The sequence below is a fragment of the Durio zibethinus genome, chromosome 6 (genome assembly GCF_047325235.1).
Source record: "Durio zibethinus cultivar Kanyao isolate XHJ-2024 chromosome 6, ASM4732523v1, whole genome shotgun sequence".
In the NCBI taxonomy this organism is placed as follows: Eukaryota; Viridiplantae; Streptophyta; class Magnoliopsida; order Malvales; family Malvaceae; genus Durio; species Durio zibethinus.
The window spans coordinates 32,956,694-32,981,894 of NC_143167.1; the positions used below are offsets into that span (position 1 = coordinate 32,956,694).

At 36.6% G+C, this 25,201-nt stretch overlaps 1 protein-coding gene and 1 pseudogene across 7 annotated transcripts; both read right to left on the reverse strand.

Annotated features, from left to right (window-relative positions):
* Positions 1-25: 25 nt before the first annotated feature.
* Positions 26-10,648, reverse strand: LOC111285563 (alpha-aminoadipic semialdehyde synthase-like). 6 transcript variants are annotated; one of them, XM_022875071.2, is made up of 26 exons: positions 10,514-10,648; positions 10,314-10,372; positions 9,553-9,808; positions 9,378-9,464; positions 9,161-9,290; positions 8,584-8,757; positions 8,195-8,277; positions 7,942-8,058; positions 7,512-7,587; positions 6,977-7,148; positions 6,108-6,204; positions 5,804-5,970; positions 5,604-5,658; positions 5,313-5,453; positions 4,581-4,928; positions 4,359-4,439; positions 3,927-3,992; positions 3,196-3,313; positions 2,688-2,817; positions 2,235-2,314; positions 1,708-1,866; positions 1,226-1,463; positions 1,030-1,138; positions 788-949; positions 637-706; positions 26-512 (listed from the first exon to the last, which is right to left on the reverse strand). In XM_022875071.2, exons 3-26 carry the CDS (start codon positions 9,799-9,801, stop codon positions 460-462), a joined length of 3,162 nt encoding a protein of 1,053 aa, XP_022730806.2. In that variant the 5' UTR covers positions 9,802-9,808; positions 10,314-10,372; positions 10,514-10,648; the 3' UTR covers positions 26-459. The 6 variants fall into 6 exon arrangements, with proteins under 6 accessions (XP_022730806.2, XP_089619198.1, XP_089619201.1 ...); XM_089763072.1 differs by having other exon boundaries at positions 2,235-2,341; XM_089763075.1 differs by having other exon boundaries at positions 10,493-10,648.
* Positions 10,649-18,815: 8,167 nt separating this feature from the next.
* LOC111285465 (alpha-aminoadipic semialdehyde synthase-like) lies at positions 18,816-23,010 on the reverse strand (annotated as a pseudogene). Its single transcript, XR_016343195.1, has 10 exons — positions 22,677-23,010; positions 22,365-22,451; positions 22,107-22,236; positions 21,742-21,914; positions 20,874-20,956; positions 20,422-20,538; positions 19,949-20,024; positions 19,523-19,694; positions 19,362-19,458; positions 18,816-19,210 (listed from the first exon to the last, which is right to left on the reverse strand). The product of XR_016343195.1 is annotated as an alpha-aminoadipic semialdehyde synthase-like (transcript).
* Positions 23,011-25,201: the final 2,191 nt, after the last annotated feature.

Sequence of the window (25,201 nt, forward strand, 5' to 3'; positions counted from 1 at the left end):
ACTATAAAAAATAATAACAAAAATATAAAATCAAAAATATTTTTTATTTATATGGCAATTTTTTAACACATGTTTTAAAGAACAACCCAGTACATCGGTACCCGCTCATCACATAAATTCTTTTTTTTTTTTTTCACTTTTACCCACGTTGAATCTAGTGTAGTATAACCATGCTGATATAGGAGCAAATAGGGGCATTTTTTCTTTATTGGATAATAAAATCGAAAAAAGATAAACACATTCTATATATAAGAATGTTTTAGCATAATCACAAAGCCCTTTGGTTGCGAAGATTGGTATTATCCAGTCCTCTTGTGGTTTGGCAAAGCAACCTCAAAGGCATAATCCGTCCAATACCCACTTAAACTGATCATCATCTTCTGATCTGAAATTTATGGTTTAAAACCATCATTTGTCCACACTTCACAAGAACATATCAAGGATGTCTCAGAGAAATGGTCACTCGGTTTTCTCCATCAATTTGATACCATAGGCTTGAAGAATATCCAAAGCTGCCACAAGGCCCCAACCAATAATGATGGTTAATATCTCAAGCTCTTAAGTAATGGACCAAAGCAAGAAACTATTTGCATTTAGCTAACATATACTCCATTATAAGTGAATGCTGAAACTTACCTGGTACATATACTTCAGGTTCAATAGGCCTTAACACACCTCGTGTTGTGATCTTGTTTACCAGTAAAAGCTGAAACCATGAAAATAACAAAAATTAAATTCTCAATCATGAGGGATTAGGTGTAGAAGAAGAGATATATGTCAAAAGTACCAGAGCTCCAATTGCGACAGGAACTCCGACAGTAAGAGCCATAGCAGAAATCATTTTCCCATTCTTAGCCTTCCCAAATTCCAGTAAAGTCGCGATATGATGCTCTGTATGTTGGCTATCTGGGAAATCTATCTCCACTTCATGATGCAACAAAACCATATCCTGAGGATTAAAACCCACAACTTGTGAAAATTAATGCAACTTTCCTGATCAAATATGTTTGTCATTGTTGAGTAATATACCTGTTCTGTGCTAGAATATGCTAGCCTTTCTTCCATGCGGTGACAGGTTACAGCAAACGCATTTTGGCAGGAAACAGGAATTTCTGTCTGCTCGTGTAGTCCCAAAAACCTGAAACAGATGAGAGAGATCATTCGCCATTTTCGATTACTAAACTCATACATTACCTTTCGCTTTGAGATGTTAAAATAGGCTTACATAATAGTTTTGGCAGCCTTTACTGCAGCTCCTCGCTCCTTGCAATGTCCAAGTTTTACAATCCTTTCGGTTATCTCCTTCTCCCCGATTAGAGCTTCATCCATAGCCTCAGTATCAATTTTTAGAAGTTTACACAGGAAAGTTCTAAATGTGGTTCGACTTTCATGTTCAAGCAGTGGATGAGCTTCGTCATCGAATAGACCGATTCTCGCAAGTGTGGCCATTATCTCACTAAAACCTGTAAAAGATATAAACATATTAAGCTATAAGTTCCAAAACCATATAATCACCAACTTCAAATAACCGAATCATCATAAACACATAACAACCACTTCCGAAGCAAAAACATTTTATGATATTTTGGTCATTGCTAAAAATCCAACTGATAATTCACCCTCTTTGCTCTTTGTAGACAAGTTTCTAGCATTAAAGTTTAAACAGATTAAGAGTTGCAAAATTCAAGAGGGACGAGCATGCCATGCCTTCATAGCGGAGAGTTCCACGGAATATGGTTGACGCTTCATGTCTTATTCCATACACCTCCCCATAAGTTAATGAGTTACGATTAGGAAGACACTCCAATGCAAAAGCTGGAAGCTCAGGTACCCGGAATCTTACAGCTGAATCGTAGAGGTCATCCCCTGAAAAAAATGATTGATTCAGTGAAATAATGCACATAAATCCGTGAGTGAAAACCTTTAAGAAAAGACACTTCCAATATTATTTGAGAAAAAGTTAAACAAAAGAAAAGGTTGAAGCCATAACAAATCAATATTACATGACACTGATATATATGATTCATTAACTAATCTTATACATCTAATTCTAATAAAGGTAGAGCTATATTCATGTACTATAGCATAAAAGGAAGCTTTATGGATATGAAAATGTGAAACAAGTTGACTTGGATTTATAACTCTTTTTTCTTTGACATGGTTGGGCATAGCCCAACTGACAGCTATCACAAATAAATGATAATTTTTTTCATATCTGGTTGCTGACAGCTTACCATTTACATGTACAGTTTCACCCTGAGATTTGTATGTGGCAGGATTCCACCCAGTTCGAATAGCTCCTGCTGGATTCCAACTGAAAAAATGACAACGCAGTCTGTAACTGCCATAGGACCAAACAGGAAACTCTATAGTGTTTGCAAGTTATAACTATAGTGTTAAACAGGAAACTCCAGTGATTTCCATCCATTTGTTCGAGTAATGGGAAATAATATTGGGCTTTCTAACCACAAAACCAAACTGAAAAGGTACGGAATAATGTGCGCTTTGGCTAAAAATTAAGGAATAACAGCACAAGATTCGAGAACAGATATGGAAACTGACCATTGCATTTTAAAATAGACTTTTAACAGCATATTTTAACACAGTTCCACTTGAGCATTAGAAAATAAATATAAAGATAAGAATAGGTTCTAAAAATTCACAGGTGGTTTTGGCTGCAAATATACCTGAATTTATATGCTAAAGGATTATTTGCAGCTGCTGGTGATGGGAGCCCTCCACAATATGAAGTGAAAGACTTTATTTTGCCCTTTCTGACATGTGCTTGGTTGATCATCTTCATTGCCATCATGTGATCTGAAAACCAATGCAGCATGACAATTTAATTGATTAGATGGTTCACAGCAATGCAATTCTATATTTAGATTTTGTGATACAAAAGAAAATAGGGGTACAAGAAGAACCAAAACGGAGAAAGAAATTATAAAGTATTAACTAAAAAGATGGCAATCTTCTTACAAGCAGTAGTTCGTTAACTTTAAGACCATCATCATCTAAATCAAAATACAAGACGAAGCAGAAAATAGAAATGACCTGGAGATGTATTTTTCTTTTCCCGTTACATGTCTAATGTTTTATCAGGGAAGGAAACAACATTAGTTTTACAGAAATGCAGTGCATTATAAAGCAAAACTAACAGTCCAAGTAACATTGCATGGATAGATTGAAGATTACCTATTCCAGGGTCCAAGCCCATTTCACCAAGAATTGTAATACCAGCACTCTTGGCCTTTTCATCCAGCATTGACATGGAATTGTCCACATAACTTGCTGTGACAAGATGTTTTTTAAGCTGCATTAAGAGATGTTATGATATTCTTAGCTATGGTGACCAAAGAAGAAACCACATTTAGTAATTAATTAATCATGGATTAAACATCAGACTTCAAGTATTCACTGCAAGAGTAGTCTCCACAAAAATCAACATCAGGTTATTTCTTAATTCTTTTGAATTTTTATGAAATGGTAAAAATTTCCTCTTAATCACTTGCAAGATATAAATTTTATCTTCTGCTTTCTTTCTTATTCTAATGTATTGGAAGTTTAACATCACTTTTCGAGATACATCTCCTTAACATTTAAGCAAATACAATCTTCACTCATCCAACTTTCTCTGAAAACTTCTTCTTCCTTGTTTTTGAATTGAATTCTCTCCTCCACACCCCACTTTTTACTCACAGTGCTTAGTCACTTTGTTTATTCTTTTCAGTTTCCATACAAGGAAATTCTCATAATTTCTTCAAAATTAGTTGAATCTGCAATTTTTGTTCTTCTTCTGTCTTTGAGTTTAGTTCGATCTCATAGATTTTATAATTAAAAATGTGTTTCTCCGATGTCACATTAATTTAAAGTATTGACACAAGTGTCAGTATGATAATGCATTTCTTTTGGGACAGTGTACATACCTGAATGCACACATTTGCTACAACAACGTGGCAACTAGCAGGCAACAAACTTACAACGACCTCAACCTGTTCATGGCACAGAAAAATTATGGTAATGTAAGACCATGATGAAGGCCCTGAAGCAATAAGCACACTTACTAGCGAAGCACTTACCTATCAAAGAAACAACAAGACACTACTAAATCAATGATTTTAAGTTTCCATGTAAACAAGCATCATGCTTTCAGGTATAGAGAGTTGCAGGTTATGCCAAGAGAACTGAAACTTTTTGTAGTCATATTGTAAAGCAACTTCAGTTTTACCTACGTCTTTAGTGCAGAAAATCATATACTGATATCAGGGCAATTGCAAATTGGTTCTTGAAGCATTACTGTAAGCAGCTATTACATCTCACCAGATTACCTGCCCAAAAATATACTTTAAAGACTTTACCTGTGAAATATACTCACAAAGAGATCCATGATCTGTTACATCAAGTTCAACTGCTGTTGCATTAGGAATACCTTGAATTATCTGGCATCAGATCCGTCATTATCAGAACATAACTTCAAATTCAAAGGAATGAAACATCTGTCCTAAATGAAGTAATCTGTTCTTAGAAAGTGTGATGAAGCAAAAGTTTAAAAAAGAAAAAATGGAATTTCTCAAGTGTACCTCCTCTGCATCCTTAAGGTAGAGAGATGCAACAATAACATGGATATCGTTCTGCTCTTCAGAATCAGTTTCGAGGCATGTTTTATACCATTGGCGGGATGAACTGCTTCCAATTGATGCTAACAGTTCGGCAGCTGGTTGACAGACCCGGCCTGCACCAAGAATAAGAACTGATGTCCTCCTTTTTGTGTCAAACTCCTTCTTGACCCCCATCTCCTGGAGCTTACCAACCTTCAGGGAAATCTTATTCATTTCTTGACTCATGATTCCATGATTTTCACTAGGGTTAGCAATAGAAGTTAAAGAATCAATAATCTGATCCAGAACTCCCCTATCATCTGCGCCAACCTATCAAAAACAACAAGATGGCTTCTTATAATAAATTTAACCAAGAAGATCTAACTTGATGATACACAAGATAGATGACACCCATAACAAAAATTAGAAACAAATAGCTTGAAACTAGTCACTTTTCTTGATAAAATTCCGTTGATTTAAGCAGAAAGGACTTATTTCCCCATGATCTGTCTAGAAACTACGTACGTAATTGGAATAGTCACGTAACTCAGGAGTGATTTGAATAAACAAGAAAGTTAAAACTCACAAGCAATCCCACTAGGTGGATAGGAACTTGTGGCTGAGGCTATAGCCTAATCATAGCTACATGTTACACGAACAAAGACATAAATAACTCTGTTACATAATCAAAATAGACCCAAGCGTTCTACTTACCTCAAGTTCTGAGTACGACATGGCATCTGTACTCTGGCCCACTTGGCACTTTACCAAGTGAAAGGAACCACCAGCAGCTTCAATTATATCCAAGGCCTCATTTATCAGGAACTGATCAAACAAGTGGCCACTCAAAGATACCTGTCAATTAAAATTACAATCAACAGTCTTGAACAAGGAATATGGTCAAATATGAGGTTTAGAACACAATGCTAAAATGGCTTGTTTTAAAATTTTCTATCTAGTACTGGAAAACAGAACCAATGCGCGTAGCAGGATTTAGATACCTACCAATACAGTGTATTTCTTGTTAGAGTTTCCAATACTAAGATTATCTGATATATCTCTGCAAATCAAGCAAGAAAAGATTCACTTAACAAATATCTAAGGACAATTTTCTTTTCAATATCCAAAGATTGAACATGTTCTTTGGTAGCATGTAAATGAGGCTAGAGAAGGCAAAGAAATATTAGATAGAATTAAATGCTTACTCTGTGTCTGAATTTCTCATGCGAGGGATATATTCATATAAGGAGGTAAGTGCTCCCCCATGGGCTATGCAAGCTCTCTTCAGGTGTGCAGGTAACTTAGTAACATCTGCTGTAGAAGCTAAACTACCAACAAACTGGGACAGAATGTCTCCAAAGTGTTGAGAAGCCTTGCAACAATTAAAAATGGCATGTTAAATGTCATGATTGACATTAATTAGCCCTGAAACTTGTTCATTCTATAGTACAAAGAAAACCAGAACGTTTACAAAAATTTTTCATAGAAACGATGGGGGAAATATTGCACCTCTTTTGCAAACTCAGTTGGAAGAATATCAACAGCTGAACATATTATTCCATTACCCTCCATGTCATGATGGTAGGAATCCGTCAAGGGATCATATCTGAAAAGCATGATTGACCATATTATCCACACAACAGAATATTTCTAGAAAAAAATAGAGATGCAACTAAGAAGCGAGCAATAAGATATGATATGATGTGACGCACAAACCATAATATGTACATAAAATCCAACAGCAATCAGAATTCAAAAATACGATAATATTCTTTCGATATAGATGATTTGTACATCATTCAATAATGTTAATTATATGAGAAAAAGAATAAAGAAGACAACAAACTTTTGAAAGTGAATTATCTGTGTTCTGTGACAGATATTGCAGTTTTCAGACATTTTTAAAAATCTCAAACAATTTCCTTTCATTTTCTGTCTTATAGAGTAATAAAGATATTGACAGAGAAACCATACTTATTTGATTTGATCATAAGTTAATAAGAATTACACCTCTGCCTGCTCCATCTCCAGGACGACAAAGAAAAGTAAGATCATGTCTAAAAGTTGCATTGATTAGGATCTGACACCATCTTAAACTTTCAGCTTCAGAAGTAATAACATCAGTGAACGTGAACTAGACAACTGGTCAAGAACTATATCTTAATCCTCCACTTTCAAAGTAATGCTTTTATGCTAATGGGGTAGGATGTAGACAGATTTTATTGCCTAGGCTTCCAATTTCACATTAATGAAACTTTATTGCCTAGGTGTGAATAATTTATCAACAATCTGAAATTTTTATGGATACTTCCAAAAAATGAGGCACTATGTATCAGATAATGCATTTGAAACATGAGATCAAACTAGCATTAAAATACCTGAAGAAAGGTAAGTCTATCGATGTGGTTTCATTAACAAACTCTATTGAGCCCCCTATATCACAAGTTATATCAGAGATCCCAACAAGCGGACATCCTTTCCTCATTAGCTCTTGAAGCTGCTGGGTACTCAACAACCGAGGAAATCTTTTCTCCCAATACATGCAGTTGACTGTCACATATTAGATTTTCAGTGATTTGTTCATTGAAACTAATTCAAAAGAAAAATGTAACAAGAATAATATACATTGAAACTAAAATATTATTGTGAATAGAACTAGAATTTTATGTATTTACTTGCTAAGAGGAAGGGTTTAAAGCCAAACTCAGGTGTCACACTAGTGTCAAGTTTTTAAAGTTCCAAGTTCAACAAGCATGTTGGGATTGGGAAAACTACAAATGCCGGTCCCTTAGCATTTAAGCTTTTATTAGCTAGAATATTTACAGTTTAAAAAAGTGCAAATCTCTAAATATAATAAGCAAAGAAAAACAGTGTTTGCCTTAAAATAAGTTATTAGCAGAAAGCATCACCTACCAATTGCTGATGCATATGGGGCTATTTTTTCATGGAAAATGGGGTTGTAATGTTCAGGATGTGCATAATAATCTGCCTGAAATATAAAAAGCAAAGAACAAAAAATGAAAAAAAAAACCCTTAGGTCAGCATTATTGCTAAAAGTCTCAAACCGTTCAAATCTCAAAAATGTTAAGCACATCAATCTCTCACTCAGAAGTAAGAACAGAAAAGATGAAACCTTCAAGAAATAAACAAATTAAAACATTCTAACAAACAAACCAACTACTGCATCAACTTTATATACTATTGACCATAATGGATGTACATCAATTAGTTAGATTAGTGAGTATATAGAAAACCTTGATGCATGATTGTTTATGGAAACAAGAACGCATGCATAAGAAATCACTTTGAAAGAATTAAACCAGAAACAGAGAGAAGGGATTACTTTATCAAACATTTTTGAACGATCTTTGTGCTCAACCATGTCCTGACCGGTCACAACGCAACCATAAACTTGAAAGACCCTTTTTGATGTTCGTGCAGGTGAATTAAGATTCTGTCCCTGAGAATGATCAAAAACTTCATCAGAGCAGTATCAGATAAGTGGGAAAAAATTGAAATACACAAAAATAATAATACCCTTGATTAGATATATGACAATATAAGAAATAAAAATGAGTGCTCAAATGGAAACCGACCTTCCCAAAGAGTTCTGGAAGTCTGCTTGGTTCAACAAAAGTATGAGGAAGAAGCTTAAATATCTCTTGTGCACCAAGAGAAACTGCAAAGGAAAGGGGGAACGGAGAGAGAGAAAATTTCATATGCAATGTGAGGCAATTTCATGAGATTTATCCAGAAAAAGAACATTAACTAAAGTTAAAAGAATCATAGGCATTAGGAATTTAAACTGATTGATTGAACAAATGATGAAACAAGTTTATACACGAAGTATCTAATAACATCAGATGAATGCAAACTCTCAAGCACCATAACAGACATGTATTCTGATTAATGGTCACATAACTGAATGTTGTGTTGACATGTTATGAATGGCTAACAAAAGGAGCATATTGAGAAATTCCAATACCATTTCCAGAACCAGTGAATACAAAGACTAGAGGACATATTCCTGATGGTAGCCCCTGAGATGCTATCTCTTCGCCCACAGTGATCACTGCAGCCTTTGCAGCAGCCAAGGAAGGATACATATAAGATGCACCCAGAGAGAGGAAAGGGGTTGAATATCCAAGACTTAGATACCCTGAAATTTGTTGAAGGAAAGTGTAAGATTACAATCAACTTGTCAGCATCTTCATATAGACAAAGGGATGCCACGTGATCCAAATAAGAGAAAAAATGCTGTTGATTCACTATAAGAAAGATCAACAATCCTCTTCCTTACGTCAAGACGGAAAACCTCAAACAGTATGGCTAATTACTTGACTTTTGAGCGATTAGGCTAGAAAAGATTGTCAGAATATTATTACACTGATTAAGATAATATTAACACACACAAAAAGAAAGAATTGTCATGTGTATCATGCACCTACTTCAGGCCCAGTCTGAAAAAACAACGCAGATTATAACATCTCCATCAGTTTAAAATGAGCAGAGATATTCCCACAAAGCAACATTAGAAAAGGATTAAGAGTGATGAACCATACGCTGTCCCAATCCACATAAGAAATCAATCATTCCTGCTCTGCCAGCATATTTGCCAAATGCAAGCAACCTTTTACCATGGTCCCCAACAATAAGCTCGTAGTCATACAATGACACCCTCTCCGCCAGTATCTACATGCCAAAGATAAATTCAGCAGAGTCAAATTCAAGATCATTAGAAATATTGGCTGCTCTCATTAAGATAGAAAAGAAAGTTACCTTATCCAACAAAGGCATGTTTTCTTTCTGAGCTTTGTGAGTATGTGAGAAGAAGGCATAAGCTCTATCAGGAAGAATCATGTCTAGCTGCAGCAAAGCCAAACAGTTATTTTGGAGTTCCCAAGCCCATGGCTATATGAAAATTGAAAAAGTAAACAATAGGAAATCTTAGGACCTTTGGCTGCTTGACACCCAATATAAGACCACATTCTGACAAGTCATCTGATATCTCACAGCCAACATCCTCATAGAGTGAATCATGATGGATGCGCTTCGTAGATGGCTGTACGATTATACGGGCTATTCCAGTTTTTTCCCTCCCACTGTGCAGAAGTCGAGCGCAGTGTGATGGGGTTACAGGAACCCTTCTTTCCCATTTGTTTACAGACTCAGAAAGGATCCCAACAACTCCATTTCCAAGCATCTTGTACCTTCACCAAGAAAAACCAACAATTAGCACTATCACTTGAGTGATATGTGATAACTTACCGGCTTCCTCAAAATGCGATGGAAAACAAATTAAAAAGTCACTTCTTTACTTGTATTTGTTAATCCATTGTTGAAAAGCTTTTTACTTCAAGGTTTGCTTCTTTGTACAATTATAAATCCCACAACAAATACTAATCAAAGTTTGAAACTGATCCCCAAGCCATCATGCACAAAATACAAAATTGCTCAAAAACAATTGTACTTCCTATTCTGTGAGGTACTTAAAAGAGAAATTTAAATAAAAGTTTTCGTAAGCTTTGTATCTGGCTTGTCTCTCATTGAAGAACACAATTGAAAGTATGATTTTGACGTTAAAAAACTCAACTCGAGAAAATATACAAACACGAAACGAAAAAATAACATGAAAATTCATGTAACCAGAATCACTAGGGTGGGCTAGCAGGGATACAGAGTAAAAAAACAGAGAATGAAGAAAATAAAACTTACTTCTACCAAAAGAATCAAAAGATTATATGAACCCAAATCGAGGACTTGATCAAATAATTCTGAAAATAAAAAGATCTATCAATCAAGAGTAGAGATTGAAAACCCTATAAACAAACAGTAATGCATATCACTATTAGAAATATAGAAAGATCCAAACTCCTAGTCCGAATAGAACACACAATTCATATTGACTACATTACGTTCAAAAAAGAAAATCTGCAGTAGTAAAATAACATGGGACACCCTAGAATCCTGGAAGAACTGCCCTGTAAAAACAGAGGAAAATCCTGATCCAGAGCAAACAATGCAGAACAGGGATGCAAAGTAGGAAGTCTAAATAAAAACGTTGGCCTTCGGCCTTGGCCCTTTTTTATATTTATTCTATTTTTAGTCTTTTTTTTATTAATCGATGATATGTTAAACCATGTATCTCGAATTTAACTCGTGAATGAACGGATGAATTATCACTTCTTCTTTGTCTTTTTGGTGGTGAAATTAATGATGAGAATATGGCAGGCGAGCATGGGTTCCACCATCAATTTCTTACATATCCAAAACATGCAATCATGTGGGGCCACGTATATTGTTTTATGAAAAGCTTACTTTTTGCCACCTGGGACAAGTTACCCTGATCCATTCGGTCACGTCTCCGCAGCCTCAAGACAAAATTCACAAAAACGGTCACGTTTTTCTTTCAACTGAATGAAGGAAAATAGATTTTCTAATATTTTTCTTTTTCCTTTTTCTTTTTGGCGTTAAATGGAAAGTAAAGGGCCAAGTTTGATTGGATTTGTGTGAGCTTTTGGTGTAATTTTGGTGGTGGGGGAGTTTCGTATCTGTTTGATATTTTCAAAACGTGATGTTCATTTTTTAAAATTATCAGCATGTCTAAATGAGACATCATATGTGATCATGAAAACTTTTTACATGTTTGATTCACTTTGAAGGGATGGCCAAGGAATGGCCAATGCTCTTTTTTTTTTTTTTCTCATCTACTTATTATTATTTTTTGGAATTATAATGTTCAGTTTATGGTATGGATAAAATTCATGATTCATAGTAATAAATTAGTTTAGTCTACAAATATTTTATCTACAAATTAATAGTTTATTTATAATATAATATGATAATTATGTATATTATCTATTATATATAGTAAGATAATATATATTTGGGTTCTAGAAGATAAATAGGATAATATATTATACTTGATGATTGTTTATTTTGTATTATACAAAATATTAAATATATAAAATTTTGGGTGGGCTTGGATTTATAATATCAGGCTTACCTAGGCCAGACTTATATCTTATCAGAGTCCTGCCAGGCACCACCAGCTGAGTGGCCCAGTGAACGAATAAAAAGGAAAAAAACAAAAGGAAAAAAAAAAGTCATCGATGTTAAGAACTGAGAACATGAAAACCCTTTGCCTGCTCAAGTGTTCATTATATATATGGATTTCGACCTGACTAGTTGTTAATGTCGGTTTCTTATCAAATTTGTGTAATTTCACAGTTTATTTTTAATGGAGAATTGGCAATGGATCACGTCAAGTATTTGAATCGCAATCATTTTTGTGCGTCATTGTAGGGATGACTAGTGGCCAAAGAAGAAGATAAAGAATAAATAAATGAAAAGAAATTGATTTGTTTAATCTATAAACAAAATTAGTGTTACATCATCATGTTTATAATTAAATCATAACATATCAACGTCACTAAACTATTTAACTGTAATAACACAAGAGGTGGGCCTTAAGATCAATGGCCCAGAAAGGAGACATTCAGGTCAATTAAAGGGCTGACATTCTTTCACGTTGGCAAAAAGGACAACAAAAAGTATGAAATGTCTATTGTGAAATTATATTCTTTCATAATATATATATACATATCATGAATGAAAAAATTATGAAACTTTGATTTAAAAGGATTGGTCTTTTATTCATAATGTACATTTTTATTAACCTACAATAAAAAAATATAAAACTAACAAGAAAGTTAATATGCAAATGAGAAAAATTAAATTTAATTAAATAAAAAATTTTCCAATGTAAATAATATTATCTTATATATATTTTAAAATTCGTGCTTATAAACAATCCTATGATCCCATTTTCACTATGGATTGTATGGATAAATTCTTAGGTAGTATTGGTTTTAATATATCTGATTCGTAAACAAATAAATTTCAAAATCATCTTAAAGTCGATTCAAAATTATTGATTTAAAATAATTTATGAATAATTCTAGACTATTGTTCACCCTTAATTCATATTAGATATTACAAGATCCAATTTAAATTTAAGAAACATGTAACTTAAAAATTTATGGTTTTTATTTACAAAATGGTGAAAGCCTTCCTTGAGTAACAATTTATGTCTATTTTATGTTCATACGATTATTTCTTTTTCTTTTTTTTTTTCAAGATTTCTTTATCCTTTTTGAACAAATAACATTAATTAAACATCCAAAAAATTCTCTGGGCAAATCCGCTAATCGAAAAAAAAAAATCCATCAAATACCAAGGGTTGAGCTTTAGCATGTCAGTTAATGGACCCTACAATGGGCAATTGGCATTCGTACCGATGGGTAATTTATGACCTGCAGCAGGCCGTGTGTCACGGACTAAGCTTTCTCTCAACAAGCACTAGCCCGCGTGGCACTTGAATAGACGCTTCCACCCAAGTCAGCCCTCAATAGATCGAGATCTGAACAAATAACCATAAACCATGGTTAGTCTCAAGCATTCACAATAAGGCACAATATATCAATATCAATCCCATCCATACACACAACAAGGCACATTCACATCGAGAAAGAAAAGAAACACATCGAGGCAACACTCGGGCATTCAATCGAGGTGAATTTCATTAAAATTAGGAATCATACATCGGGACCTCCCACCATCACCAGGGCCAGGGGGGCAGCCCATGGTGGGTGGCCTAAGCTCGCATAGCACCCGGTGAGACAGCCCAACAATACCCTGCCGGCTCACCCCCCTAAAGAGCCTTAGAGATTTTAGAGCTATGCTACCAGTAACCGTTACAATGTTTGAAATGGGGACACTTTTCCTAACACAAGGGGTCTACCCGGCCATGACCCTATACATGGGTGGCTCATGGCAACCTAAGTCCCGGTCATGGCCTTATACAAGGTTGGCTCATGACATCCTCCCCCACCTATTCTAACGACGTCCTCGTCGACTTGCTGGCTTGAAATTCTTCGATCTTCCTTTGAAATCTCTGGAGGTCGTGCTCTCTCTCCCAGCTGGTTTCTTCTAGGCCTAGTCCCTCCCACTTTACTAAGTACTCCCGAACTAGTCTTCGAGATATCTTGGTTTCCCTGTCAGCTAAGATCTCTTGGACTCGACGCTCTGAGGGTGGTTTCATGGTGATGGTGGCTCTGGTTGGCTCTCTTCGACCAACATCTGTAGGATTTGCATGGAATGGCTTCAAGTTGCTCACATGAAATACTAGGTGCACCTTCATCTACTTTGGAGGGTCGATTTTGTAGGAAGCATTCCCCACCTTGGAAAGGACCCTTACTGGACCTTCGTACTTGCGCACCAATCTACGATCTCTCTTCCTCAAGAACCTGGTTTGTTCAGGGACTAATCGAACAAGAACCAAATCCCCAACTTGAAATTGTTGAGCTCTATGACCCTTGTCTGCCCATTTCTTCATCCGTTTTGACGCTTTCTCTAAGTAGGCTTGTGCAATCTCCGTGTTTTGTTTCCACTCCTTGCTGAGGTTGAATGCTCTGGGATTCTTTCCTCCATATTGTTCCAAGGAAGTGTGGGGTAGCCTTGGTAATTGTCCGGTGGCCACCTCAAATGGGCTCTTGTTAGTGGAAGAGCTTTTGTTGGAATTGAAACAGAGTTGAGCAACGTCCAATAATGAGGGCCAGTTCTTTTGGTTGGCGTAGACAAAATGCCTCAAGTATTCCTCTAACAATCAATTGAACCGCTCTGTTTGGCCATCAGTTTGAGGGTGATAGCTCGAGGAGATGTTGAGTTGGGACCCCAAAATCTTGAAAAGTTCTCTCCAAAAGGACCCCGTGAATCTAGGATCTCTATCGCTGACAATGTTTTGGGGGAGGCCCCAATACTTGACCACATGTTTGAACAATAGTCGAGCTGTGTCCTCCGCTGTACAGTACTTGGGAGCAGGAATGAATGTGGCATACTTAGAGAACCGATCAATCACCACCAAGATAGCTCCAAGATCGCCAACCTTGGGTAGGCTCGAGATGAAATCGAGGGAGATGCTTTCCCACGGTTTGATAGGCACCGATAAAGGTTCAAGCATACCTGTAGGTTTTTTCTTCTCGACTTTGTCTTGTTGGCAAATGAGGCAAGTCTTCGTATATTCCATCACATCTTGTCGCATTTGTGGCCAATAATATCCTTGTTTCAATAACGCCAACGTGCGCTGCCAGCCTGGATGTCCCGCCTATGGGGTGTCATGACACTCCCTCATCAGCATCTGTCTCAGACCTCCTGCTCTTGGCACAAAGACTCGAGGTCCCTTGGTCCACAAGACCCCATTTTCTTTTCAGAAATGTTTGGACTTCCCTTCTTCCACTAGCTTCAAAATGGCACAGGCTTGCGGCTCTTTCCCTAAATGATCTCCAATCAACTTATGGATGCCTGTAGTGGCTCTGCTAGCCGCCATTGGGGCCATTCTTCTGAAGGCCGCTAACTCTGGCCGCCTGCTCAAGGCATCCGCCACTTGATTAGTCTTTCCCGCGGTATGCTCAAAACAAAAGTCAAACTCAGCTAAAAATTCCTGCCACCTCGCTTGTTTCGCCGTGAGTCTTGGTTGGGTGAGAAAGTGGCTAACGGCTGTGTTGTCTGTCTTTACGACAAAGTGCGCACCCAACAAGTAATGCTGCCAAGTCCTCAAGCAATGAACCACCGCAAGGAGCTCTTTCTCCTGGGCTATATATTTCCTTTCAGCTTCATTCAGCTTCATTCAGCTTCCTACTTTCGAATGCTACCGGGTGATGTTGTTGGAAAAGCACACCTCCAATAGCAAAATCGGATGCATCCGTCTGGACTTCAAAAGGCTTTCCAATATCAGGGAGAGCTAAGATGGGATCCTTCATAATAGCATTCTTCAATCCCTCAAAGGCCTCTTGGCACTCGTTCGTCCAACACCATTTATGTTCCTTCTTCAGTTGCTCCGTGAGGGCCGTGGTCTTACGAGAGTACCCTTCTACAAACCTTCTATAATAGTTGGCTAGTCCCAAAAAGGAGCGGAGCTCACTAACATTCTTCGGTATCGTCCACTCTTTGATGGCCCTGACCTTTTCCATGTCCATTCGGATGTGGCCACGTTCGACAATGTGATCGAGAAAATGGATTTGGGTCTGAGCGAATGCACACTTCTCCCTTTTTACATATAACTGGTGGTCCTGTAACCTTTGAAATACCTGACGCAGGTGTTCTTGATGTTCTTCCAACGTGGAGCTATATACCACTATATCATCTAAATAAATGACTACAAACTTGTCTAGGTAGTCATGAAACACCTGATTCATCAGTGTACAAAATGTGGCAGGAGCATTGGTTAGTCCAAAAGGCATAACAAGGAATTCAAATGCATCATACCGTGTTACACAAGTGGTCTTCGGCTCATCTCCCTCGAGGATTCTGACCTGATGGTATCCCGATCTCAGGTCCAGTTTGGAGAAGTACTTGGCCCCGCTCAATTGATCAAACAAGTTTGCTATGAGCGGGATAGGATATTTGTTTCTTACGGTGACTTTGTTCAAAGCCCTGTAGTCGACACATAAGCGCAAGCTCCCATCATGCTTTTTCTGGAATAGCACTGGCGCTCCGAAAGGAGCCTTTGATGGTCGGATAAACCCGACTTGTAGAAGCTCATCCAACTGTTTTCTCAGCTCGGCCAACTCTGGTGGGGCAATGCGATATGGAGCTCTAGCAGGGGGTTTTGCCCCTGGGAGGAGCTCAATTTCGTGGTCCACTGCTCGTCGAGGGGGTAGAACCTTGGGCAACATCTCTGGCATCACCTCTCTGAATTCTTCTAACACTTTCTTCACGCCATTGGGTATTGGTTCTACTTTCGACCCTTCTTTGTAGATCGGCATGGCCACAAAAAAGGGTTCCCCTCTCTTTACCCCTTTCTTGAATTGCAAAGCCGAAATCATTTTCTTCCCACTCTTTGGCAAGATATTGGCTGGCACCACGCATGGGTGTTCTCCCAAGAACAACAAGCAGCTAGCAGCGGGGATAGGGATCGCCTGAGCCAACGTCATGAAGTCTAATCCTAGAACGATATCAAAGTCATCCATGGGGGAGACTGTGAAGTCTACCTTCCCTTCCCATGGCTCCAATTGGGTTGTCACACTTTTCGAGCTTCCACTGATTGCAAAGGCTGGTGAATTGACCGCCTTCATTCGCCCATAGTCTTTACTAATCTGAAGACCACACCTTTTTACTTCTTCTGGTGTGATGAAAGTGTCGGTTGCACCTGTATCCACCATGGCCTTGGTGGCTTTCCCATTGATCGTCAAGTTCACGTACATCAAGCATCTGCTTTGCTCTTTCTTTATAGTGTTCAATTGGGTGCGAAGAGCACTGAGGAACCTTATTGAGCCCATCCTGGCTGGCTCCTCTTCAGCTTCTTCAACGCTCTCGGGTGTTTTTGTAGACTCTTGGGATGAGGTCCTTAAGGCATTAAGGGCTCCTCGGTGCGGGCACTCAGCCACTCGATGCGGCCCCTTGCAAAGAAAGCAAGCAAGCGGTTGCCTAGGCTTGAAAATCCCTGCGTTGTTTGTCCTAGGCTGGGTGCTATCTCGCCCAAAAGACCTCCTGTCTGATCCCCAACTGAAGGGTCGGTCCAACCTAGTTATCTTTCCCCCACTCCCAAGATTAGAGCTACTGCCAGTTGGTGGAGGGTTCTTTCGTTTTAGCGAACCATCATTAAAATCATGAAGACGTTCCGCTGCAGCCATGGCCGTCGCCACATCTTGCACTCTTTGCCTCTGTAGCTCTGTCCTCGCCCACGGCTTGAGGCCCTCAATAAAATGGAATAACTTGTCCTTTTCGAACATGTCCCTAATATCCAGCATCAGGGTAGAAAAGTTCCTCACGAACTCTCGCACCGTTCCGGTTTGCACCAACTCTCGAAGTCTCTTTCGAGCCATATAATCCACATTCTCCGAAAAAAACTGGTTTTTCAGTTCACGCTTCAGCTCCGTCCAAGTCTTAATCGGGCACTCGTCATCGACAAACTTGGAGCGCCACCACAACTTGGCATCCCCTACGAGGTACATCGATGCCATTGTCACCTTGTCTTCCTCTGAACTTGTGTGTACAGCTCGGAAGTATTGTTCCATGTCAAACAGAAAATTCTCAAGTTCCTTAGCATCCCTTGCCCCCTCATAGCACTGAGGTTCCGGCACTTTGGGCCTTTGTCCCCTGTCCGTCGAGCTCGAACCCGAACTGGCCACCGCCATTTGTAGGATGCTCATCTGGGCCCTGAGCTCCTCAAACTCCTTGTGGAGAATGTTCAAGGCATTTCTAGCCTTTTCGCTCACATTGTGGAGAGTATCGGACAACTCCCGCTGGGTTGTCTCGATCTCCCTCACTCGATCTTTTGTCACCATATGAGTTTTCATTGCGGCCATCGCGGCCTCAAGTTCCTCAATTCTCTGCTGATGATCCGGTCCACCACTTGTGGCCATCTCATCCATTTCTCTAGCACTTCTCAACCGTGCTCTGATACCACGTGTCACAGACTAAGCTTTCTCTCAACAAGCACTAGCCCGCGTGGCACTTGAATGGACGCTTCCACCCAAGTCAGCCCTCAATAGATCGAGATCTGAACAAATAACCATAAACCATGGTTAGTCTCAAGTATTCACAATAAGGCACAATATATCAATATCAATCCCATCCATACACACAACAAGGCACATTCACATCGAGAAAGAAAAGAAACACATCGAGGCAACAATCGGGCATTCAATCGAAGTGAATTTCATTAAAATCGGGAATCATACATCGGGACCTCCCACCATCACCAGGGCCAGGGGGGCAGCCCATGGTGGGTGGCCTAAGCTCGCATAGCACCTGGTGAGACAGCCCAACAATACCCTGCCGGCTCACCCCCCCTAAAGAGCCTTAGAGATTTTAGAGCTATGCTACCAGTAACCGTTACAATGTTTGAAATGGGGACACTTTTCCTAACACAAGGGGTCTACCCGGCCATAGCCCTATACATGGGTGGCTCATGACAACCTAAGTCCCGATCATGGCCTTATACAAGGTTGGCTCATGACACCGTGCCTGACTCGCTAATCTGGCCTGGCTACCACTGTCCTATCTATTTGCATGAATGGGATATACGCTCTAAATTAATCAAAATACGGTCACTTGTTTCTTGCTTTTCAAACTTCAATTGCACAAATTAAATTTAGAGATTTCGCACTACACACATTGACATTTAATGAGTAGCAGAACACTGGGCCTGGTGCTGGAACGTCAAACAGGGCAATTCAATTATTCATATGCATTCAATCTAGGAAAAATTATCAGAATTAGTACTATCAATTACTAATTGGAGATCACATCAAAGAACTATTTTTCTACTATCTTGAAATAAAGAGAGTAATTTATTAACGAACTAAACATGAATTGGCGAACGAGATGCTAGAAGTTGACACATCCAACGAGAACCCATGGAAAAGGAGACCAAAAGCCTGCTCTCAGTTAGACTCTCTCATACTAGGAATATATTCATATAAGGAGGTGAGGGCTCCTCCATGGGCTATACAAGCTTTCTTGAGCGTATCAGGCAACTTGGATATGTCTGCTGTTGAAGCTAGGCCGTCAATGAACTGTAACAGGAGTTCTCCAAAATGTTCGGAAGCCTTGCCACAATCAAAGTGGGATGTTAAAATGCAACCACAAGCATAATCAGTCAGATATTTTTTAGACTCTGACATAGATTAGAAACAGAAGTTCACTAGTAAGATAAAGTTCACTAGTAAGATAAAAATGCTAAGGATGAGAATATTGGACCTCTTTTGCAAACTCTGTTGGAAGATTGTCTACTACTGAACATATCACGCCATTTTCCTCCATGTCATTGTGGTATGAATGGGAATTGGCATCATATCTGAAAATTGTAAATTATTAACACCGATAAGAGATCACTACGAAGCAACTTATGAAGATAATACCTAAAGAAAGGTGAATCAATTGATGTGGTTTGGTTAACAATCTCAATTGAGCCTCCCATATCACAAGTTAAATCTGAGATTGCAACAAGGGGGCATCCTTTCCTCACAATATCTTGAAGTTGCTGGGTGCTCAACAACCTGGGAAATCTTTTCTCCCAATAAATGCAATTAACTGCCAGAGAGTTCATAAAATTACATATTCATTAATCAAAAGCTCCCCACTATTATATGCATAAAAAATGAAGGATATGAAAGCTTTGGCTATGACATTGCAAGAAATAAAATAAGGTTTTGCCATTTAAGCATCCAGGTGATTAGAAAGTTAAAAAATTAAATTGATGTTTGATTGAAGTACAATGGGCAGAGATGGAAATTAGATGATCAAACTAAAAGCTTAGTGATAAAAATTTAAAAGGTGCTACATACCAAGAACTGATACATATGGTGCAATTCTTTCATGGAAAACAGGCTTGTAGCATTCTGGATGTGCATAATAGTCAGCCTGAAAGTAGGAGAAAAAAAGAGAAGGAAACCAAATGAAATAGAAAGCAAAAAACTATAAATTCCACTAATTAGTTGAATTATATTCATCAAACTTGGAAAATTAGGAGAACAGAGCAGTTGAACATGGATTTAAAATGATCCATTTCCTTTATAAAATGAAAATTTTAAGTATATTGTAGTATAAGAACTTTCAAAGGGCATGTCATGAAACATATGGATATATCATTGGACTTCTTTTTTGGTATTTGATGTTATCAAAGATTGAACTTTAATCATCGGAACTAAAAATTCAATATTCTATTAACAGACACATGGTTGTAGGCATATCATTGGATGTTTGGCTAACAAAAGAGAACACCAAAACCAACAAAACCAGAATACAAAATCAGGGTTACCTTATCAAATACTTTAGGACTGTCTTTGTGCTCAACCATGTCTTGACAATTCACCACACAACCATATACTTCGAAGACTCTATCTGATGCCTGAACAGGTTGAGTTCGATCCTTGGCCTAACCATAAGGAATATAACTTAAAGGATGCCGTTGGGTATAATATATTCAAATAAGAAAATTAGAGAAAACTAGCAAGTACCAATCTATGAGAAGAATGAATCAATTAGCTCTTAGAAACATCAAAAAGTCAATCTCCAAATTGAAAAGTTGTCTCCATATTCACAGCTATTGTAAATTCTAGAAGAGATATATACTAGAAATCATATCTATATATAATTGATCTTACGAAATATGAAAGACTAAGTGATTTAATCTGATCACTTGATCAGAGTAACTAAACCCCATAACCAAGAAAAATCTTAATAGAAAATCATGTTCAAACTAAGGCATACTTTTTCAAATAGGCGTGGAAGTTTGCTTGGATCAACAAAAGTGTGAGGAAGAAGCTTAAATATCTCCTGTGCCCCAAGAGATCCTGCAGGGAAAAAGTAAAAGCAATATGATCCGTAGTAGATAAAAGGGGAAAAAGGCAAAATCAATATTATATTTTGTACAAATAATCAGATTATAAACGAAAGTAAGACACGCTAAACAAAATTTTATGTTGTACAAATTAAATTCCTTTGAAAAGTATTTTGAATAATAAAATTAATACATAAATTTCTTATTAAATGAACATATAACAATAATACTAATTTTAAATTCATTACATGTGCTACATTTTATTAACTAATTGCTTTTTTTTAATCAATTATACTCTTTGCATTTTATTATTTTGTTCTTATTGTTTAGAAAACTTTGAAAAGCAAAATACAACACAAATAGAAAAAGTAACAATCAAAGGATAAAATCAAGTATTGGAGAAAAATAATATCCCATATCGGTTAAATTAAATTATTGAAATATCTTGGGTATATAAATATAATAAAATTATTTATTTATAATCGATTGATTTTAAGTTGATCTTATCTTAAAATTTAAGAAATGGAAAAGATTAAAAACAAAATAGCTTTCAAAAGTAAGGAAGAAATTATCAGAAAAACCAAAAATTATCTCTAACTAATACTCAGAACTTGAGAATACAATGGAATTTGAATTTTCAAGATAGTTTGTTAATGTTTTTTGTCCTGAATAATTATGATGATATTTAAGATGATCAAGTATATATATTAGCCACAATTCAAGCTCTACAAATTTCTATGTTATGTAACAAGTTATTAATACATAACAGTGAAATGCAACGTTTAGAAATTAGAATACCTTTTCCAGAACCAGTAAAAACAAAGACGAGAGGACAGATTCCTGACGGCAGCCCATGTTTTGCAATCTCTTCTCCCACATAAATTACAGCTGCCTTGGCAGCAGCCAATGAAGATACATGTAAGATGCACCCAATGACAGGAAGGGCGTTGAGTACCCAAGATTTAAATACCCTATAAATTGTTAAGAACCTTGAAATCAGGTTTGGCAGTTTTATTATTATTTTTTTTATAGCAATCAACTGGAAAATGAACAACATATATGTGCAAGCAATGCTTCAGGTAAAAGCCCCTTTGAAATTGGACAGGAACAAACAGGATCAGGGACGGGGAAAATAAATTGTGAGTAGAAATAAGCTTAATTACGCTGTCCTAATCCTCTTAATAAGTCGATTAAAGCTACTCTTCCAGCGAATTTTCCAAAAGCAATTAGTCTCTTCCCATTGTCCCCATCGACAAGCTCATAGTCAAATAATGTCACCCTTTCAGCCAGGATCTATAACCACAGAGAGAGGGCAATAGAAGTAAGACTTTACATATAAACACACACACATATATATATATATAGAACTACTAATTAATTGATATTCCCGCTGGCATGTTCATGAATTATAAGTGAAGTACCTTGTCCAACAAGGGCATGTTTTCCTTCTGTGCCTTGTGAGTGTGTGAGAAGAAGGCATAAGCTCTATCAGGAAGAATCATCTCCAACTGCACCAGCAGTGAACAAATCTATGATCTGCTTAACTTCCCATGTTCAAACAATAAAAAAAGGAAAACACAAGTACCTAGGTATAGTTTTTAAACCAAATTTAAATATGTTACGAGTTTTGGAGTTAGAATCTTGAAACATTTTCGTTTTTTTTAATACGTTAGAATTCAAATGTGACAGTAAAATATAGAGAAAGTAATAGAGGGACAAGAACTTAGCATTACCCTAGGCTTTTTGATGCCCAGTATAAGGCCGCATTCAGATAAGTCGTCTGATATTTCACAGCCAACGTCTTTATACAGTTTATCATGGTAGATCCGTTTAGTGGATGGCTGCACGATTATGCGAGTCACTCCAGTGTTATCCCTGCAGCAACGGTTCAGAAGTCGAGCACAGTGTGACGGGGTCAAAGGAGCCCTTCTTTCCCACTTATTTGAAGTCTCAGCCAGTATCCCGACCACTCCATTTCCAAGCATGCTGCCCTTCATCCTGAAACTAACAACCTTCTTTTATCATTCTATTGTAAACGGTTTCTTTGTTAAATGTCGCCCTTTAAAAGAGGTATATAAAGTGTTCAGATACAATAGTATCTCTCAATCAGTGTGACTTCTGACGTAGCAATTAATTAAAGAAAGTGACAATAATAACGTGAAAAATTTTTTTTTCAAAAATGATACAAACAACGTAATCAAAACTATAAGGTTATGACATTTTTCAAATTATTTTATCCTTTGACTTATAGTACAGCTGTGGTGGTGTCATCGTCGACTGCGAGACGCTAACAGCACAACACACCGGCACGTTAACCGTCGTAAATTAATGACTTACCAAGTCGGGCCTAGGATGGATATGTGGGCCATGGATAATCTTCTTTTTTATTTGGAAATATGGGCCATGGATAATTTTTTTATTCAAAAGTGACACAAACAACAAAATCAAAGCTATAAGGTTATGATATTTTCAAATTATTTTGTCATCTGAGTTATCCATTGCTGCTGTGGTGGGGTCATTGTCGACTGCGACACGCTAACAGCACAACACACCGGCCACGTTAAGTCCCAAACTAATGACTTACCAAGTCGGGCCTAGGATGGATATATGGGCCATTGATAATCTTCTTTTTTTATTTGGAAATATGGGCCATATATAATCTTGAAATCCAAGGAATGACTTCATACAAAAGTTCTGCTCATTCCAGTCTGGCCTATGGCTATCAATGTCTGTGTCCGGAGAGGACTTGATTAGGACGGCAGGGTCCATGTCCATCAGGTCGTCCAACACCATGTGCATGAACTACGTACTTGGGCCCTAATGGTATATGTGCAAAATGTAACATGCCATTTAACTTTCTTGCCTCTTAATTCTTCTTAATTATTGGACAGCCTCTGCTCACCTAACACAACCAAATCAAATAAATACAGAAAAAAAAGTAAAGTGAGAAGGTTTTAATCATTCAAAAATTAATTCATTCGGAGAATGCTTGGTATGAAGTGATTTATTTAAAAATTATAGTGATTTTGTATTCAGTAATTACATCACATTATTTGATAGTAATTTAAAAATCTTACATGGTGATTTTAAATCATTGAGATGATAAAATCATTATCTTGAAAAATGAGTTAATTTTGAATGATTTGATTTTTAGCCTAAACGATGAAAAAAAATTATCACTATGAGAAAATAATTTTTAATATTATTTTTTAACTAATTTATCATCGTAAAAAATTTCGTTAATATTATTTTAATGGAGTGTTTGGTTCGAGAAAATTTATATATATTTTTTAATCTTACTATTTGAGTATTTTATTTTAATATTTGATTCAAGATAATTTGATTATGAGAAAAACTAATAGATTCTTAACAGTACCTAAAGTCATGAAATAAAAAACTCATATTTCTTTGTGATATTTTAGAATTCCTGAGGATGGAGAAGCAACATTATTTTTAAATTTGATCGATACAAAAATTTGTAAAATAGTTGTTACTTTTTTTTTATTTTTTGAAAGAAATTATTTAAGGTATTTTTTAGACAAAAAACAACTTAAATAATACCCTTCAATTTTGAAGGGTATTATTTAAGATTTTTTTATCTAAAAATATCTTAAATAATCCATTTTAAAATGTATCAACGCATTTTTTAAGGTATTTTTAGTCTAAAAACATCTTAAATAATACCCTTCAATTTTGAAATGACTATATTTAAGGTGTTTTTAGATAAAAAATACCTTAAATAATATATTTCATTATTTATAAGATTTAAGAGATAAATTATAAAAATACTGAAGTTGTTCAGTCGGTTAGAGCATATAACTATTAGCCATAAGATTATAAAAAAGCCTTAAATAATCCATTATTTAATCATCAAAATGCTAAAGGGATAGATTAAACCTATGACCTTATAGTTAATAGTGATATGCTCTAACTGATTAAACTACTTCAATTTTTTTATATTTTAGCTCTTAAATTCTATAAGTAATGAAAGTGATTATTTAAAGTTTTTTTTATTCAAAATACCTTAAAATAAAACCCTTTCAAAATTAAAAGGTATTATTTAAGGTATTTGTAGACAAAAAAATACCTTAAATAACTAAAAATACTTCAAATAATCTCTTTCAATTTTTTGAAGGGCATTATTTAATGTATTTTTAGACTAAAAAAGCCTTAAAAAAATCCACTAATACATTTTAAAATTAATTATTTAAAGCATTTTTATAAAAAAAAAAAGTCTTAAATAAGCCTATTCAAAATT

Excerpts from the sequence above, each read along its gene's own strand:
- LOC111285563 (XM_089763074.1), bottom strand. The coding sequence starts at position 9,801 with ATGCTTGGAAATGGAGTTGTTGGGATCCTTTCTGAGTCTGTAAACAAA. Across the intron at positions 9,465-9,552 it reads TGGGTGTCAAGCAGCCAAAG|CTAGACATGATTCTTCCTGA; the intron begins GTCCTAAGATTT and ends GCTTTGCTGCAG. Across the intron at positions 3,314-3,926 it reads TAGCAAATGTGTGCATTCAG|CTTAAAAAACATCTTGTCAC; the intron begins GTATGTACACTG and ends CTCTTAATGCAG.